This window comes from Leopardus geoffroyi, chromosome A3 (assembly GCF_018350155.1).
Source record: "Leopardus geoffroyi isolate Oge1 chromosome A3, O.geoffroyi_Oge1_pat1.0, whole genome shotgun sequence".
NCBI lineage: Eukaryota > Metazoa > Chordata > Mammalia > Carnivora > Felidae > Leopardus > Leopardus geoffroyi.
The window spans coordinates 31421529-31440150 of NC_059336.1; the positions used below are offsets into that span (position 1 = coordinate 31421529).

Sequence of the window (18622 nt, forward strand, 5' to 3'; positions counted from 1 at the left end):
CCCACTCTCTCTCTCTCTCTCTCTCTCTCTCCCAAAAATAAACAAACATTAAAGACAGAAGGGAAAGAATCTCTCACACTATGCGTCAAAACCACCTGCATCCCATCTTTTCAGTGTTTTTATTTCAAAGCATGTATCAGCATATCCCAGTTCCTAAAAAATTTTCCAACTGATAGACTTTAAACAGCAAGTTATGCTGCCAATCTTGGCTGTTCATTTTTGACCTGTCAGGAGCATCCCTTCCCTTACGTTGGCCACCACGCAGTAGACTCAAGCTCTTATCTTACAGGAGGGAGAGGAATTAAACCAACTCTCTGGGAACCACAGCAAACATACTCTCTTCATCCTCTGACTGGTGTCAGAATCACACTCTCGATCCCAAATCTAATTTTTCTTCTGAAAGAGAACATTTCCCAAGACAACTATTATTACCATCCAGCTGAGACTTAACGGTTTTAAGAGCTAACAACTCTAAGCCCTCTATTTAGGAATGCATCAGAAGAGACCCCCATGGCACCTGGCATTTAAGTCACAAGAACAAGGACATTTTGGAAGTTTCCATACTCAGTTTTTTAAATAGAACTATCTGCACCAAAAAAATCTGGTGCCTTCTTTTCACTGCTGAGGATGAGCCTGTTCAAATCTGCCATCAGAGAGCCAGCAGCCTGGAGGAATCAGAGTCATTATTACATGGTTTCTTTACCCACCCTTCCCTATCTCTGCCTTCCCTTTAAGAAGAAAAAGCAAGAGAAGGGAAGGGAAAGAATGGGAAGGAGAGGAAGGAGGGTGAAGGGACAAGAAAGAGGGAAACGGGCACCTGTCTCCCTGGCTGCACTCTTACATGGTACAGCTCTGGGCTGCTGCCCTCCCCACCCAGTACCTCTGGCTAGACCAGGGCTCTTTCTCTGACTTCCGTGTAATGACCTCCTTTTTTTCCTTCACAGACTTTCTCACGATCCATCGCCTTCTTCTACTTCAACTTTGAAGTTTAAACTTTCCCTCCTTTACCTGTAACTTAAAAGACAAGGACAATGTCTTTACTGGTGCTGATAAAATGCCCCAAATCAGCAGCAAACAAGGAAAGCCCTCCTTTTCTCTAGTTTGCTGGATTACGGAAGTGGCCAAATCTGGCAGAAGCGTAAATTTACGGGAAGAGAAAAATTCATTTGTAGTAACTATAAAGGTGGGAGGCAGGGGACCCAAAGATATTTTCTGATCAATTCCATAACCTTCCAATTCAAAAATATTCTTTCATTTTTAAATGCTTTGCTGTATTTGCCACATTTCCTAATGTGAATGCATATTACTTTTACAATCAGGGCAGGGTCTAATCATATAGCAGACTTTTCAGAAAGTTTCTCTGAAAGAGCTGAAATGTTCTCAGCGATTTCATATACTTATGTTTGGTTGTTACCAAGGTGACCATGTAATTTCCCATCCAAACCAGGCCCCGTGTGGGAGATCAGGGGAGCTGGATCTGTTGTGTGAACGGGAACAACAGACCTGAACCAGCATGGCCCCAGCAAACCTGAATGTCAGAGAGCCTGCGTGTGACCTTCCTACATTCCTCTTCCCACCTGGTGGCTGAGGGAACTGTCTTCTGTGCTACAAGATGCCAATGCAAACAGTATTCAGAGCGCATTTTAGCCGGTCACTCTGCAATAACGCAGTAGGCCTGCTGCCTGGCTGACAGAAGACAAGAAGAGGGAAAAGACAGCTCGGATGCAAAGGGATCAGAATTCCCTGACTGGAAATGGACACAGAGCATCACAGAAGAGTAGGCTCTTATTTTCTATGTTTTATTAATTCCTAACTTCCCTACACCAACTTAGGAACAAACAAAGCACCCGGTGCCCAGTGTGCTTATTTCACAGACAGGTGCCTCCACGCCCCCAGGTGCCCAACCCCAGCGCCTCCAGCCTGACCTTGCTGCCCACATCCAACCCGACACCAAATCTCGTCACTGTCACATCTACCTCTTCGCTCCTCTCAGAGCCACCTGTTTCCCCACCCACCTGTCTTTCCTTCTAGGTGCCCCCAAGGACCCCAGGCCCCAGCTTCTCCACCCCAGCAGGCCTTCTCATGGCCTTGCTACCCCACTGGGACTGGTGGAATATCTCTGCCACCACTCTCCCACAAACTCTCAACCTACTGTCCTCTCTGGCCCTCACCTGGCAAAGGCCCTGCCCTGGCTAATCCTACAGCCCACCCATATTCTCCACCCACGAGGCTCACAATGCCTTCATGGCTGGCTGCCCACCACACTGCTTTCTTGGTTCCCCTCCTGCCTTAGCAACCACTCCTTACATGTCCCCTTTGCTGGCCCTCCTCCACCTCCACACCCTCTTGGGCCCTCAGACCCCCTTATATCCCTAGCGACCTCACCTCCCAGGTGATACCATGCAATTCCCTGGCTCTAAATACCCTCTCCCGCTACAAACACCCATGCTGCTTCCCTAAGCACCACAATCTTGAGCCCTCTTCCTACCCAGTGTCCCCGTGGCCAACACCACATTCCTGAGCTGCCCCTACCCACCCCCCCACCACTCACCTGTCTTCCATCCACCTCAGTACTTGGCCAATTCTTCCAGATGCTCAGGGAAAATACCTGAAGCTGTCCACGCCTGCCCTCTCTTGCTTCTATCCTCATCCAGTCAGCTCTGCTCCAGGGCCTGACCACTTCTCACCACCCCCACACAGCTAGCACCCTGGCTGGAGCCACCGTCAGCTCACTGCCCCGGGGGAGTCCACTCCTGACTGGTCTGCTCCCCTCTTGGCAGCCAGAGAGAGCCTTTTAAAACTAGGCAGGGCATGCCACTCTGCTCAAAGCCCTCCAACAGTTTTTCATTGAACTCAGGAAAAGCCAAAATTCTTAGCAGGGTCACGCGGCCCACATAATCGCTGTTGACCCCCTCTTGCCCTCTGTCCAGCCACACCACCTCCTCAGGATCCCTCAGACGTACCAGGAACCTCCCCCTCAGTGCCTTTGCACCTGCTGCCCACACACTGCCGTGGTGGGCTTCCCTCAACTCCTGCAGGTCTTTATTCACATGTCATCTTCTCGACACAGCCTTTCCTGGCCAGCTGAACATGCAACACGTCACTCCTAGCAGTTTCTCTCCTTCTTCCCCATTTTATTTCTGCATTCATATTTGTCAATATCAAACATCTCCACCTGACTTACTTCTAGCATGCACTCCTGACTTGTCACCAGCATGGAGCTCTGAGAGGTCAGGGATTTGTCTAATTCACTACTGTTCCCCAGAGCCTTAAACCTGTGGGAAGCACTCAGCACATTTTAAGGGATGAGTTAGTTAATGGCCTACAGGTCCTAGGTGATCCCTATATGACTTCACATTGCATTCCTCACTATCCCTCTTCCTTCATTTATTTCCTTCCAGAATTTGTCACTGGCTGCCATTTGATGCTTCTACTTCTTTGTTTATTGTCCACCTCCTCCCACAACTGGAAGTCAGTGCCAAGAGAGCAGGAACCAGGTGGGCACCTAGTAAACATCTGCTGCAGGAAGCAGTCCCTTTCCTGCCTGCCTTCCCAGACCAGGCCACGATCCGCTCTTACCTGGACTGCCATAACACCGCATTGGGCTTCCTATCTCCAGACGCTTTCCTTTCCCAGCACCCGAGGCAGGAATTCTTTACCCCAAAGCTCAAGTAACTTTGCTACAACTGTTCATCGGCTCCCCGGCTCCCCACCTCCATTCTCTGTATTCTGACGGTACCAAGCTTGTGCCAGGACAAGGCATGGCCATGTTGTTCCCCAGCTGAACCGCCCTGGGTCTCCCTCCTCTTGACCTGCTTCACCTAGACATTTCTCAGGACTCTGAGGTCCTCTCCCCTGGGCATCTGTGACAGCCTTCCCACCCCTGACCATAACGTGGCTGGGCAGAGGCCCCTAAGGGCCGACTTGCCATCTCTCTCCTAGTGGGGTGTAGTGGCTTTTTACACGCTCTATGTGGTGCCCACCCACTGGGGGCCCTATGGGTTCCTACCATTATATGACTCTGAGAAAAACACACTAGGGAAGTGGAAACAAATTATGGATTTGTATGAACCATGAGTGTTTCTCCCACCCTTCCATAAAGTTGAACCTAATGAAGCTACTATTCAGTCCATACCCCTAACATCTCCAGACTAAATGATCTACTCTTGGCACCCACGAGAGGAGACCCCAATATTCTCATCACAGAGGCTATTAGAAAAAGTAGAAGACACAAAACCTTAAGGAACCCTAAACACTTCTGCCAGCTGTGAAATTGGCACTGGGACATCAACGTGTTGAAACAACAGGCTGTACTACCGGTGGGCCTCTGCCAACACCAAGTTCAGGCTATTAACTTGGTTTCCCCTGGACACCCCTCCGGGTTCAGATGACACAAGAGCCACCGACACAGGAGAACTGCAGAGCAAACACATGACCTTTACCTGGCTGGTGTCCTTAGGGTTCAAGCCTTTTTGCGGTTTTTCTGGTTCTAATTTCTTGCCACATGGCATTCGCCCATATGACACATTTCCTAGTTGCCTTTAAAAGCATACAAATTTGCCTAACAAGATTCCCATGGGATAAGGAGATCTTTTGTTATGTTTCTCCTATTTAATATCAATTCTGATCACACGATCTAACTTCTCTGAATGCCAGGGCTTTGCAAGTCTCTGGTTCTTCCTGTGACCTATTCATTGTTCTTCTAGGTATGGATTTATTCTTTTTCTCTTTAAGTTATTGTCATGGGCCATTATTTTACTTTGTTTAAAGAAACTCTGATCCCCTTTCCATATGAGTTTCTCAAAAGTCACCTCTTGCCCCATTTGAGGAAGCTTTTATTCAGCATAGGAGGCCCAAGAGAATCTCCAGTGAGAAGATCCTCAGCACCCCACCCCCACCTCCAGCAGCTTGCTCTAGCAGACCTTCCCAAGGTGGTTCGAGGAGGAGCCAGCTTTGGTTCCTGCTGCCCCAGTCTCCAGGCACTGGTCTCTCACACAGTAACAGCCGACAGCCTGAGCCCCAGCTTCTGACTCCAAAGCAAACATGAAAGTAAGAGCCTGCATTTTAGTCTGGCAAGGCCTTGACCAGCAAGCAAAAAGAGATGGGCTAACCAGTAGCCTCGTGAGGCTGTCAAGCACTTGATCAGTGCGACTGAGGAACTGAATTTCAGATTTTCATTTTAATGAGTTTAAATAGCCACATGTAGCTAGCAGCTACTGTGCTAGGCGGCACAGATCTGGCGAAAAGGACAAGTATCATTTATCGGTGCACAGAGAGGCCATGTCATATAAGAGAAAACAATACACAACCAGAATCACCAAGACAGCCAGATGCTCACAGTGACAAGGAGCTGGAGGCAACAAGAGACCGAGCCTCATCTTTCACCTTCGCTCCCGCCAGAGCATCAGCTACAGCAGTTCAATCCCCGCCCATCCCAACTCTTTAAGAACATCCCCAAGAACACCTGTTAGAGTCAGCAGATCAATCCACCATACCTGTCATTAGCACTGCTTACGTGCAGCTCCTGTCTTCCTCACTAGCTGTGAACTACCTGGAGCCAAGAGCCTGTGTGATCCAACTGATAGAAAAGTCTACCTAATGCACCAGGTGAACTGTAGGCTTGGGGCAAACCCGTGTACCTCACCTTCCCAGAGAACTATCAGGAGAGTTCTACAGCCACCTTTAGCTCTCAGGTTGTCAGATTCAATGAAATTAGCGTCGAGACCTTCTGGGCGGGACGAGGAACAGGGAGATACAGATGTACATCCCGAGAGCAAAGAGGCAGCGACCCAAATAATCCTACCAGCTGGACAGTGGAAAGAGAGCAGCTGTGACCTAGCCCCTTACACCTGTCCTGTTAACAAGCAAATCATGCAGAATGGTCTTCTAAAGCTTTCTCAGGCAGCAATTTCACTAGTGATTAAATACGGGCAATGCAGCTTTCCTACATGTGAACTATTTCTTTAACAAACACTCCTTGTTAGACTTTAGTTTTCATCTGTTTTCCTGCTGCTTGGCCCTCTGCTTTCTCATATACTCTGCAGGCGCTCGTGTGAACACACTTCCTGACCTCCCTGCTTCTAAGTCATCCTGGTGGTGCGTGTGCTGACCCTTCACAGCCCCTCCTCCTGGAAGCTCACGCCCATGATGCCAACTCTATTTCTCTTCTTTTTCATCCCCCTTTTTGATACTTACTTTGATAGCCCGACGCAGGGGTAAAAATTCCAGAAGTTCCCTACTGAAACTGCTATAATGTTAAACCGACCTTAAGTGTACATTATGTTTATATCCAACTACACGTATGTCCACGTTCTCAGCTCCCATGTACTTGCAGGAGCAAGTAGAGAACGGTAGAGGGGGTGCCTGGGTGGCTCAGTTGGTTAAGTGCTGACTTCGGCCCAGGTCATGATCTTGCAGGTTTGTGAGCCCTGCACTGCACTCTGTGCTGACAGCTCAGAGCCTGGAGCCTGCTTCTGATTCTGTGTCTCCCTCTCTCTCTGCGCGCCCCCCCCCCCACATTTGCACACTCTTGCTCTCTCTCTCAAAAATAAAATAAATATTTAAAAAAATAATTTAAAGAACAGTAGAGGGAAAAACCCCAAAACAGACAAACCTTTCTGTAACAAGAAACATAAAAAGCAACAAATAGGCTGACACTGGGCCAGGCAGGGCTCTGAGCCCAACAGACCTCGGTCAGGCAGCCCTCGGCTCCAGCTGGTAGACAGGAGCTGGGGAGCCCCCACACAAGGGGGGAAACAACCAGGTCCATTGCTCAAAGCCAGGACCCAGCAGGTCATGCCATGGTCGGCACCACTGAGGGAGAGAGTAAGACCTCTGCCATACGACCTGGTCCTCGACTGGACCCAGAAAGAGAGAATGCAAAACCACAGCAACAGAAGTGGGAAGTGGAAGGGAGAGGGGAGAAAATCTCAAAAGAAACACTCAGAAGAGGATTTCACACCTTTTGATAAATAGAACAATTGGAGAATTACTTTAAAATAAGTACATTAGGGTCCTCGGTGGTTTAAATAAAAAAACATTTTTAGGGGCGCCTGGGTGGCACAGTCGGTTAAGCGTCCGACTTCAGCCAGGTCACGATCTCGCGGTCCGTGAGTTCGAGCCCCGTGTCGGGCTCTGGGCTGATGGCTCAGAGCCTGGAGCCTGTTTCCGATTCTGTGTCTCCCTCTCTCTCTGCCCCTCCCCCGTTCATGCTCTGTCTCTCTCTGTCCCAAAAATAAAATAAACATTGAAAAAAAAAAATTTAAATAAAAAAAAAAAAAAAAACATTTTTAAACAACACAAACACACGTACGAGAAATTAAGAACCAAAAATAGGCAGGAGTGAACCAAACAGAAATCTCAGAAACAAGAACTATAATTAATGCAACAAAAATTCAACATAAACACATGACCATACACAAGGAACTAGTAAACTGGAAAATAACACTGGGGAATCCATCCAGAATCGTCACTAGAAAAAGATATCCAAACCATGAGAATGCGGTTAAAGAGAAACACAGACCGACTGGAAAGCTCTAGTGTGTAATTAACAGAAGTTCATCCAAGAGTTGAGAGCAAAATACAGTTATTTTCAGATGTACAAAGATGAAGGCAGTGACCGTTCACAGACCCTGTGTTTTTTTTTTGTTTGTTTGTTTTTTTAAAGAAAAGTGAGCAAAGAGGAAGGGAGAGGGAAACAAACAGGGGAATAAGTATGAAAAAGAACAGCAAATGCTGTGGGTTTAACAAACTGTAAAGTATCACAATCTGAATATGAAAATAAGTCAACCTAAAACTCGACCATAACGACAAGGTGGGTGGGTGACCAAGGAAGCTCCAGTTTTTTTCTCTCAAGTAGAGGGTGAGGGTGAGCAGTCTGCTGGGCTCTCAGGCAACAGGAGAGGCAAACTGATAACCAGGCACAAAACCCTCCTTTTCATTTTTCAAAGATGATCTTATTTAAACTTGAAAAACCAACTTGCCTCTTTCTCTAGAAAGACTGTCTATGTCAATCCTAAGCCTTCAACACAGCAGAAAATACCATTTAAAATTCTCACTTTATAGGAAGAAAGAAAACAGTGATACAAGGTGTAAAATCATTGAGACAGCTCTGTGAATTAATTAATAGGGTAAAAAACCAAAATGTGAATACAAGTCGGGTCAATCAATGTGCTTGAAGATACGTGTTCGCATCCTTCTTCCTGAGTTAATGCCACAGTGAGGCAAATTCCAGAACCATTCAGTAAGGAATCTTAGGATAAGGTATTCTTGCCCTTAACCTCATTTCCAGTATTAAGAGAAAAACAGCCAGAGGCAAGTTCTCTCTGAAGAGCTTTTTCCTTTTTTGAACCAACACTTTAGGTAACTTCATACACATCAAATCATAATCCTGCATCTGGAAAAATATTAGCATTGAATATAATGAAATGTGTGTAATCAGCTTTATCTAACTGATAACACTTGTCCAGATAAAACTACATCTTGGATGCTGGCGCCATAATACAAAGCATGGACTTTTAGGTTCCAAATAGTAAGTCATCCATTCGTTTTCCTACTTTGCAATATAAATCCACAAAGTTGGGTTTGGGGTTATTTCGGTAAAACACTGTTTTGGAGAGAGAATTAAGCTCATAGCACGCTCCAGTACACAGTAAGCACTGGGCTGATTTCATGATGTTCCCGCCAATGCACGCTTCCTTCCTGGAGCTAATCCCATCAGGTGACTGGGCAGAAAGTAGCAGAGCCAAAACCTGAGTCAGCCAACAGGGCTCCCAAAGACCATCTCAGGTGAAAAGCATTTGGTTTTCAAATGCCTTAACCTTCATTGACAACAGGGGTATTAAAGCTAATCCTATGCTGATTCAATACAAAAACTACTTGAGAGTGATTGAAGAGGAGAGAAAGAAGGGAACATAGTTACCGGAAGAGTAAAGAAAGCGGGATGCTTCGCTTCATCTTCGTATTTGCCTTCAGTTGAACTTCCAGCCTCCATGGATTTGGACGTAGTGTTCTTACCAATACCCATCATTAAGAGAAAATGAGTAGTTTGGCCGTTGGACTGGAGCGGCTGGAAGAGAAGGCTTGTTCAAGCGAGGAGCCCAGGATCTGAGCTGGCTCTTCCAGTGCCAGGAGCACCCAATTCTCAGGCAGAGATGAGCCCCACAAGTGCCATCTCTAGCACCTAGAAAGAGAGGAAGCAGCCAAATCACCAGGAGAACACAAACAGCACAGGACACACATTCACTGCATTTCCTGCAGAGAAGTCAGAGCGTAAGTCACATCCAAACATCAAAAAAGCACATTACTTAATCACACTTTTCAAGTCCCCACTATTTTGGTTATAGTCAGTCACACAGATTCTGAACTGCCCCCTGGAGAGTGGGACCACTGAACTGGACCGTCAGAAATACCCAAATACAAAGATGAAAAGGCAGCACAGGGATTTCTCTGACATGCATTATGGTACAGATCTCACAGCACAGCACTATCCAATGGAACCTGCCACAGTGATTAAATGTTCTGTATCTGCCTTGTCCAATCCAACAGTCATTACCCACAAGGCAATTAGTACTGAGCCCTTGAAATGTGGCTAGCGCAATAGAGAAATGGAATTTTTACTTGCATCTAATTTTAACTGATTTGAATTTAAACAGTCACATGTCACTAGTGGTAACCACAGCTAATTTACCAGGATATCAAAAATTCCGAATTGTCTATAGGTGCCCAATTAAAGGCAGGGGAAGGCATTCAAAAGCATAAAAAAAGGAGGGGGGGGGGAGATAAAACGAACCCAGGATTAAATGACCAGAGTTCGAGAACATGTCAAGATGACCTTTAAATGGGCTAGAATGCCACACAAAACACAGAGCCAGAACATTCCGTATCAATCAAATGACAACATAAACCTAAACAGGAAATCAGAAAGACAAAATAGAGGAAAGGAGGTAAAAAGGCAAGAGATAAGGGAGGAAGGGGAAGGAGCACAAGATGGACCTGGAAGGCTCAGGCAAACTGATATTGTTTGAGGAGGAAAAGTGCACTGCTCCAGACTAAGAAAAAAATCTAAGTAATAGATGAGTAGGAAATCACTGGAACAATTCTCTGCGGCCAAGTTTCAGTGAAGAAAATTAAAAACTCAATGTCAAACAACAGAAGCAGGACTTACACAATGAAAGAGATCCACCCAAAAATTAACAAGCATTTGGGGAATTTCAGCTTCCAGAAATGAGAGGACACATAAGATCCCTACAAGGATTGGCGTGTGTACAATAAAACATGCCTAAGTATGCCCAACGTTTTATTAAAAAAAAAAAAAAAATACCACAATCAGATAGGGGTGAGAAGGGACAGAACACTCATTAGAACGATGTCAGATCTCAGCGCCAATTACTGTTCCAACTGAGAAGAAATAACCCAGCCAAACGGTCCTGCAAATGTGAAGACACACCTACAAAGTTTAGGATTATAAGTAGGAGGACCACCTGGGTGGCTCGGTCAGTTGAGCACCCGACTCTTGATTTTGGCTCAGGTCATGGTCCCGGGGTCGTGGGATGAGCCCTGCACCAGGCTCCAGCATGGAGCCTACTTGGCATTCTTTCTCTGTCTCTTTCTCTCTCTCTCTCTCCCCCCCCCCCACCACCCCCTGCCTCTCTCCCTCTCTCTCAAATAAGTAAAAACAATGAAGAAAGAAAGAAAGAAAAGAAAGAAAGAAAGAAAGAAAGAAAGAAAGAAAGAAAGAAAGAAAGAAAGAAAGAAAGAAAGAAAAAAAGAAAGAAAGAAAGAAAGAAAGAAGAAAAGAAAAGAAAAGAAAAGAAAAGACGAAATACAAGCAGGAAAACCTCCTGTTCAGGGAATTCTGTTACAGACTTTCATTCAATAATGACTTTGGATGAGCCAGGGGAAAAACTGAAATATAGGCAGATAAGAGAAAGAATCACACAAAATTTGATAGTTTGGTAGAGTGCAAGATGGGAAAATAAAGGAAACGGCTGCCAGAATATCAAGTTGCCTCAAGTAGAACAGAATCAAATGCACATATCAAACTTTTTTGAGGGGCTCGTTTGTTTTTTTGCTTGTTTTTAGTTTTCTTTTAATGTGTATTTTTGAGAGACAGAGCACAAGCCAGGGAGGGGCAGAGAGGGAGACACAGAATTCGAAGCAGGCTCCAGGTTCCAAGCTGTCAGCAAAGAGCCAGATGCAGGCTTGAACCCACAAACCATGAGATCATGACATGGAGGGGCTCTTTTGGTTTAAATATGCATGCACATTTTGCATTCTTGGTTATATCCTATCCATGGTCTGTTGAAAGCAGCAGCTCTCAACCCGGAGTGACTTTCCCTCCAGGGGACATTTGGCAATGCCTAGAGCCATCACAACCCGGAGAGAGCCACCAGCATCTAATAGGTAGAGGCCAGGAGTGCTGCTAAACATCGTACAATGCATGGGGCAGATCCCAAATGTGACCACCCCCATGACTGGGAACAAAGGGGGACAGTTCCACCGTTGCGAGACCACTTTCCATCAAGTACCCCGTGTCCTATTTCTCTACCGAATGTTTAACTGGCCCTTGTGAGCTCTACCGGGACCTACCCCCTGCCTTTGCTGTCTCTTGCAGAGCAGCACCCTTTGGGGTACCCTGAAGACAAGCCCAGTGAGCAACAAGAGGAGATGGGGCCTCTTGTACAGGACAGTGATGCACTGAGAGGCTTTGGGGCAGAAGGCTCCCAGACCTGGAAGAGGGGACACCCTTTTCAAGTAAGACAGAGAGCAGAAGAAGGAGAGGAGACTGAACAATGAGCACAGAAAGATATCCTCACAAGTCTCCAGGTGACAGAGCATTCCACACTCAAGTGTTTGAGAGTGAAGAAGACAGTCTCAAGGCCAGAACCCACAGCAAAGTGCTTCATCCACATAGGCTGAACTTGAGTGGGGAAATGTCAAGGCCCAGATGCAAAGCACAGCAAAAGACAAAAGTGGGGGGGGGGGGGGGGGCTTAGGGTCTGGTTTCAAGTTTGTGTTAAAAGGCAAAATCTCCCAAGGAATCCAACACTGGGGAAGATCTGCCTGCCCCCAGCCCCCCATCGCCTCTCTTCCTACTCCTTGAGAAAGGAAGACTAAAGCAAAGCCACTGCTATCTTGCCCCTGACCCGGTGATGAGGGAAAGGAGGAGCTGAGGGATGAGTGATGGGACTCATTAACGATGAAAAGGACGAGGAACAACACAGTGAGAGCAACAACCACAGTCTCCCGGCTAAGCACCTGCCTCACCAGATCAACAGCCCCTTGTCCTCCTGAGTAGGAAACGGTATTGCATGATATTCCACTAATTCCAAGGGGAAGGTAAGCTTCAGAGCAGCTCAGTAACTTGCCAAAGGACACACAGCCAAAAGCAGTGGAGCAGGATTCAAACTTTAATCAGCATTCCTGCCCTAACAGCGTTTATACAAGCAAGACCCCCGGCCCCCCTCCCGGAGCGAAGGTGGCCCAGGCTGGCCTGGAAGCCCAACCGCCCGACTTGCAGTGTGCCGTCTGCCCTACCTGAGATTTCTGGGGGGGCCCCAACGGGGCAAGGACCACCAAGCTCCCTCTCCAGGAGCCCCCAGAGCCGTACCCTCCAGGCGCTGTGCGGCATCGCCACCACCTTACCAACAGCCCTACCGCCTCTGGCCTCCCTTTCCTGTTCTAGCTCGAGCACTCCACTTGTCCACACAAGCGCAGCCAGCATGCCCTTTGATGTGTCCTGATGCACCTGAGAATAACAGCCCAATTCCTCAGCAAGGCCAGAGGGTCACTGTGAAGCCTCCTGGGAAGCGTGGCCCCACTGCGCCGTCATTTCCATCTTTCAGGTTCTCGGGTGCTGGGTCCCTCACGAGCCCTCAAGCTCACGTACAGGCAGTGCCTCCAAAATCGACACCCTTTAGCTCGCCCCCTTCCATCGGGGTAACTCCCATAGTGCTTCCTCTGCTCGCCACCTCACCATGGCATCCAGGAAGCGTGAGGATGGATGGCTGATACAGCGAGACCACGTCTGCCTGCCCAGCCAGACCACACGTCCACTGCCTGTATCCCTGGCTCCCGCAGCTCAATTTGGCACCTGTATTGAAGGTTGCCCGCTATTTGTGCAATGAATAAATACGCTGTGAAAAAATAAAGGTACTAAATATAATGTAAGACTCAGTCTGGCTTAATACTCTTACTAAATTGGAAAAGGAGATTAACAGCCAACATTCACCACATCTGTAACACCGTGGATGCACGGATGTCAGGGACAAGCCAGGGTGTGGACATCACTGCGATCATTCGACTGACAGAAAGAGGAGGGAAGTGTCTGAAAGGAAAGGAGCAAATGAGAACCACAACCAAGAGGTAGGAAAGTCAAGAGAATCTACCGATAGCCAGCTAGGCACAAAATATGTGAGCAGAGCTCCTTTGGCACTGATTGGCTCAAACATTCCCCAAATGCCAGCAACAAGCATCTGGTTCCGAAGCTGGCAAAATACCGCCCTGCCTGGCTTTGCAGGGCCCCCAGGTAAGAGTGGGTTTTACGTTGTCATGGGTGGTAAACAACAGCAAGGAAGAAGCACACGTGACAGGGTATCTGGGTCAGAAAACCTGAGATGTTTATGGAAAAGTTTACTGACCCCTGAAGACAAGAGGATGAACAAATCCTGTTTAAAATGGCAATTATAGGGGAAAAAATAGTTTCAAACAGAGAGGGAGGCGAACCATAAGAGACTCTTAAATACAGAGAACTAACTGAGGGTTGGTGGGGGAGCTGGGGAGAGAGGAAATGGGGGATGGGCATTGAGGAAGACACTTGTTGGGATGAGCATGGAAGTGATGAATCACGGGAATCTACCCCTGAAACCAAGAGCACACTGTACATAGCTAACTTGACAATAAATTACATTTTTAAAAACGGCAATTATAGCATTAAATACTTAAGTTTCACAAAAAATGTGCACGACCTTTATTTATACAACAGTCAACTATTACTAGGGATCATAAAGCAGATTTAAATAACTAGAAAAAAAGACTCAACCCTGGAATAAGAGTGCTATTCGTATATTCATTTTCCGATATACATAATGTATATGAATAAAAATTAATACCCCAAAAGAAGAGAAAGGGGGCTAAAATTCCTGTGGAAGAATAAGGATAGCCACAAATATCTGAAAAAATAATAAGAATGTGCTCTATTAGACAGGAACCCTAACACATAGTTGGAATAAACAGGGGAGCTCACAAAAACTGACAAACAGACGAGACAACAGAAATCCCTGAGGTCTGCTTCAGATTCTGTGTCTCCCCCGCCCTCTGCCCCTCCCCCTTTCATACACACTCTCTTTCCCAAAAATAAATAAACATTAAAAAAACTGGGGGCGGGGGAGGGGAATGCCTGGGTGACTTGGTCAGTTAAGTGACTGACTTCAGCTCAGGTCATGATCTCACATTCTGTGGGTTCAAGCCCCACATGGAGCTCTGTGCTGACAGCTCAGAGCCTGGAGCCTGCTTCAGATTCTGTGTCTCCCTCTCTCTCTGCCCCTCTCACACTCACGCTCTGTCTCTCTCAAAAATAAACATTAAAAAAAAATTTTTTTTTAACTCAAATGAAAGTATATTAAAATGAGGTACTTTTTTTAACCTATGTGGGTTGTTTTTAATCCCTTATTTGTAAGACAGTGAATAGACAAACTTACACTCCTAATGAAAAATAAATTTGCTAATGAAAAGGCAATTTGATTATATGTATCAAAAGAGGCCTATGAATGTTCACTTCTAACATTAATAGATATATTTACTGTTTAATATTTGTTAATTAGGATGCAAAGATTTAGGTATGAAATTGTGCACATTAACATTAATAAGACTAAAAATCAGGAAAAATCTAATATTCAACACTAGGAAATTGAATGGCAAAATTATGGTATATTCCTACAAAGAAATACCACGTGGTCAGTAAAAACAGGACACAGAAATAATGACTGACATGGAAAGATGTTCACCTTATATTATGTAAAGAATCAGGTTCAAAAAAAATAGCATGCATAAGACTATGCTAAGTGAAATAAGCCAGTCACAGAAGGACAAATATGGCATGATTCCAAACTTATGGGGCACCTGGGTGACTCAGTGAGTTAAGTGTCCAGCTTTTGGTTTCGGGTCAGGTCATGATCTCACAGAGTTCGTGAGATCAAGCCCCGCGTCCGGCTCTGTGCTGAGCGTGGAGCCTGCTTGGGATTCTCTCCCTCTCTCTGCCCTTTCCTCACTCTCTGTCAAATAATTTTTTTTTTTTTTTAATCACTATCCTAAAGCAAGTAGGAAGCCATCACTGACTCCTAAAAACAAAAATCTTTTTCAACCTCAAAATAAATCTGCAGCCTGACAGGGTAGAAAAACAGCAATTTGGCAAATGCTGCTATGAGCAAGTAGGAAAGTAAAATATTCAGATCTTTATTTAATAAGCTTCCACTTCGCCAGGAAGTGAACCACCAATAATCATGAACAAATGCAGAATAACAGCATTGAACCAGCACTTCTTTGGTCAACTATTCAGCCAGTGATCTTTTCTTTTGCACTTAATCTGACCATTTCTCTGCTGTTCAGGAATGTGTCGACTCCCTACTGTGGCTTCCCACAGCCACCTGACTTGGCAGTATGATGGTACTATCCAAACAGAATTTAAAGGCTGAGCTGCTCCCGGAGTTTACTAACCAAGATTTTGTGTTTCTTGGAAGCAAAACCTAAGAAAATGTGTCTTCCCATCACCATCTGGCAGTACCTAGTCCAAAGCACTTAATGGCTGAATGAAGGAACCACTAAGAGTCCTCCCAAAGGGAAGAATTCTCCTGTGTGCAATTCATCTTTATATTCCCAGCTCTGAGCACAGGATACTCAGTAAACATTAATCAACTACACATTTACCCCATAAAATGGCACTGAATGAATACTACATCAAAAACATAAATGCATGGCAAATCCAACTTTTACAGTTCTCCAAAATGATACAAGAAGAATAAGAATAGAAAGAATCAGTAGTTCATATGCCTAAGACTTGCGTGGGAAGGTTATTCAAAATACAGACTTCTTCCACACAAATACCTGTGGACAAAGTCTCAAAGCTGTTTTCATTATAACAGCCCCAAATTCAAGACCCCAAAAGGTCCATCGACAGGCAAATGGATAAACAAGCCATGGTGGGTCCCTACAAAAAATACTCAGCAATAAAAAGGAAGCAACTACTGATGCATAAACGTGGAGGAAATGCACAGACACTATGTTGAATGAAAGAAGCTGGACCCAGGACATGCTGCCTGATTCCTTGATCTACGGTGACAGGAAGCAGATAGTGGGGATCTACTGCAGGAAGGGAGGAGGGACTCCCATAGGCAGAAGGAAGGAAACACTGAAGAAATACTCTACACCATGGTTGTGATTCTGGTGGCTCCATCTATATGTATATCCATTTACTGTATGTGAACTATACTTTGGTAAAAATCGATTTTCAAAGGAAAAAAACAATTTAAAAACTCCCATAATCCCACCAACTTAAAAAATATTCCCTCCTCCAAATTCTGATTCTGTAGACCTATATTGGGACCTGGGAACATTTTTTTTTTTAATATCTTTGAGGTGCGGTGGGGAGAAAGAGCATGAGCAGGGGAGGGGCAGAGAGAGAGGGGGGACAGAGGATCACAAGCAGGCTTGGAGCCGACAGCAGTGAGCCCAATGCAGGACTCGAACTCACAGTGAGATCATGACCTCAGCCAAAGTCGGACGCTCAACCGACTGAGCCACCCAGGCGCAACCCCCCCAACGGGAACATTTTTAACAAACGCACAAACGTTCTGATGCTAGCGGTCCTCAGATTACCCCCACCTTTTGATGGACAACCTGGGGTGGGATAAAACTACTTTCTCTGCAGCAACCTACCTAGACAGCTGAGAGTATGACTAACAAGGAAAACTTTGGGATAAAGAAACTCAAAACCTCAACTTGCCAAGTGGTAGTTTGGTTCTTACCAGGGTACAAACAAGAGCTTTCAGAGCCGGCCAGGTTCAATGATAAAGCACATTTTAAAAGCCAATCCGTGGCTCTCTCTGCTTAAATCCCATCATTAGGGGATTATAGTTGAACTGCGGCTGCTCCATTAAATTCTGTTAAATGCTAACATTTGACCTAAATGCTTTTAATCCAAGACAAAAAAGGATTATTGGAACACATATCCTCAACTTATAGATGTTCAACTCCCTTTAATTAAATAAAAGGACTTAAATGGTTGCCTAATACATAGGGTCCTGCTTTAGAAAGTTTACAATCCTGACATTCATCCTAGCTATTATTATTCCCTTTAGGCAGCAGCAAATGAACCAGTTAGGGGTGGTTATTATTTGATCTTGTGATGACAGTTACGGTCATGGGGTATAACCGGGGGCGGGGGAGGGAAGAGGGCGATCCTCCTGCAGCCTTTTCCGAAACACTCCAAGAACTTTTGCTCTTATTTTTCAAACTGCCAGTCAGTACCCACTAGTAGTGGGCCATGATCTCAGCCAGAATTTGTAAGACGATGAAATTTAGCAGAACAAAAAAACCTCAGAGCACATCTCATGAGACAAGGGTGTCTAGTTTCAAGGTAAAATACTTCACTGTGGCTCAGTCAACACACACACACATACACAAGCCTAAAAGTCACTGATGTCACTAATGCCCTGCCGAGTGACATAGAAAGCATATTCCAAGTACCCAATTTAAATCAGGTTATTTTCTGGGCTTCAAGTAACATACCCATAGAAATAATTTGTCCAAGTGGTGCAAGATGAAGACACTGCTAAAATGTCGTACTATCTCCTTGCTATCTCCTTGGGAAGAGACCGCCCAGAACAAAAGCCTCCGAGTGGCCCTACTTCAGCATCTATCAGAGCCCTATACCAAACGACCTCCATGGCTGCTATCAAGAAAATCTCCAATCCCCGCAACGAGCTGGTGACAGCTTTCTGTCACCATCTCAGTTTGTCGACTTTTCTCTCAGAAGGAGAAGCTTAAAAGAAGCCGGATAAAACCTGGATTTCCGGAGGGGAGCCCGGAGTCGGCTGCCAGGTTCCATGTCAGAAACCTGCTGAGAACTCCAGGAGGAGCAGTCCTTGAGAGGTCACACCCCTGGGGCCCATGAGGTGCCCCCATGTGACAACCCTGCTCTGAAGGCGGAAGAAAAGGCTTCGGGCAAATATTGCTGGACTACCTGGGTGTCCCCTGAAAATGGAGTCGGGGGCCTCGGCCGCAGGGCCCCCTGGGAAGACATGGCAGATCTTCCTGGAACACCACAGGGTAAGGGAAGATCATTCCTATTCGAAAACAAGTATTTTATGAAGCATAATGTGAAAACCCCCAACTGCTAAAATGAAACAGAAGATGTTAAAGAACACTCTGTGCCTGCAGAAGACCCCTTCCGTCTCTTCTAGAGACAGGGCCCGAGAGGCCAGGGTACAGAAAAGGCTCTAGACCCAAACTGAACTCTAAATCCTAAGAGAGCTCTTAAATCCAGGCTGAGAGGGAACTGGATTTAAGCTGATGTCAGTTTACACACAGGCTGAGCCATGAAAAGTGACGGTCATGGGATCCAGAG

At 45.8% G+C, this 18622-nt stretch overlaps 1 protein-coding gene across 11 annotated transcripts in view; it reads right to left on the reverse strand.

Moving 5' to 3' along the window:
* SLC23A2 (solute carrier family 23 member 2) overlaps positions 1–18622 on the reverse strand; it is a 135946-nt gene that overhangs the window by 69188 nt on the left and 48136 nt on the right. For 9 of the 11 annotated variants that reach the window (XM_045445222.1, XM_045445228.1, XM_045445218.1 and 6 more), the window contains one exon: positions 8921–9181. The exons of 1 other annotated variant lie outside the window; for it this stretch is intronic. In XM_045445222.1, the coding sequence (XP_045301178.1) occupies positions 8921–9028 (108 nt within the window). In that variant the 5' untranslated portion in view covers positions 9029–9181. Of the gene's footprint in view, positions 1–2551; positions 2818–8920; positions 9182–18622 lie in introns of those variants that run through there. One more of the 11 variants, XM_045445227.1, reaches the window with a different exon arrangement.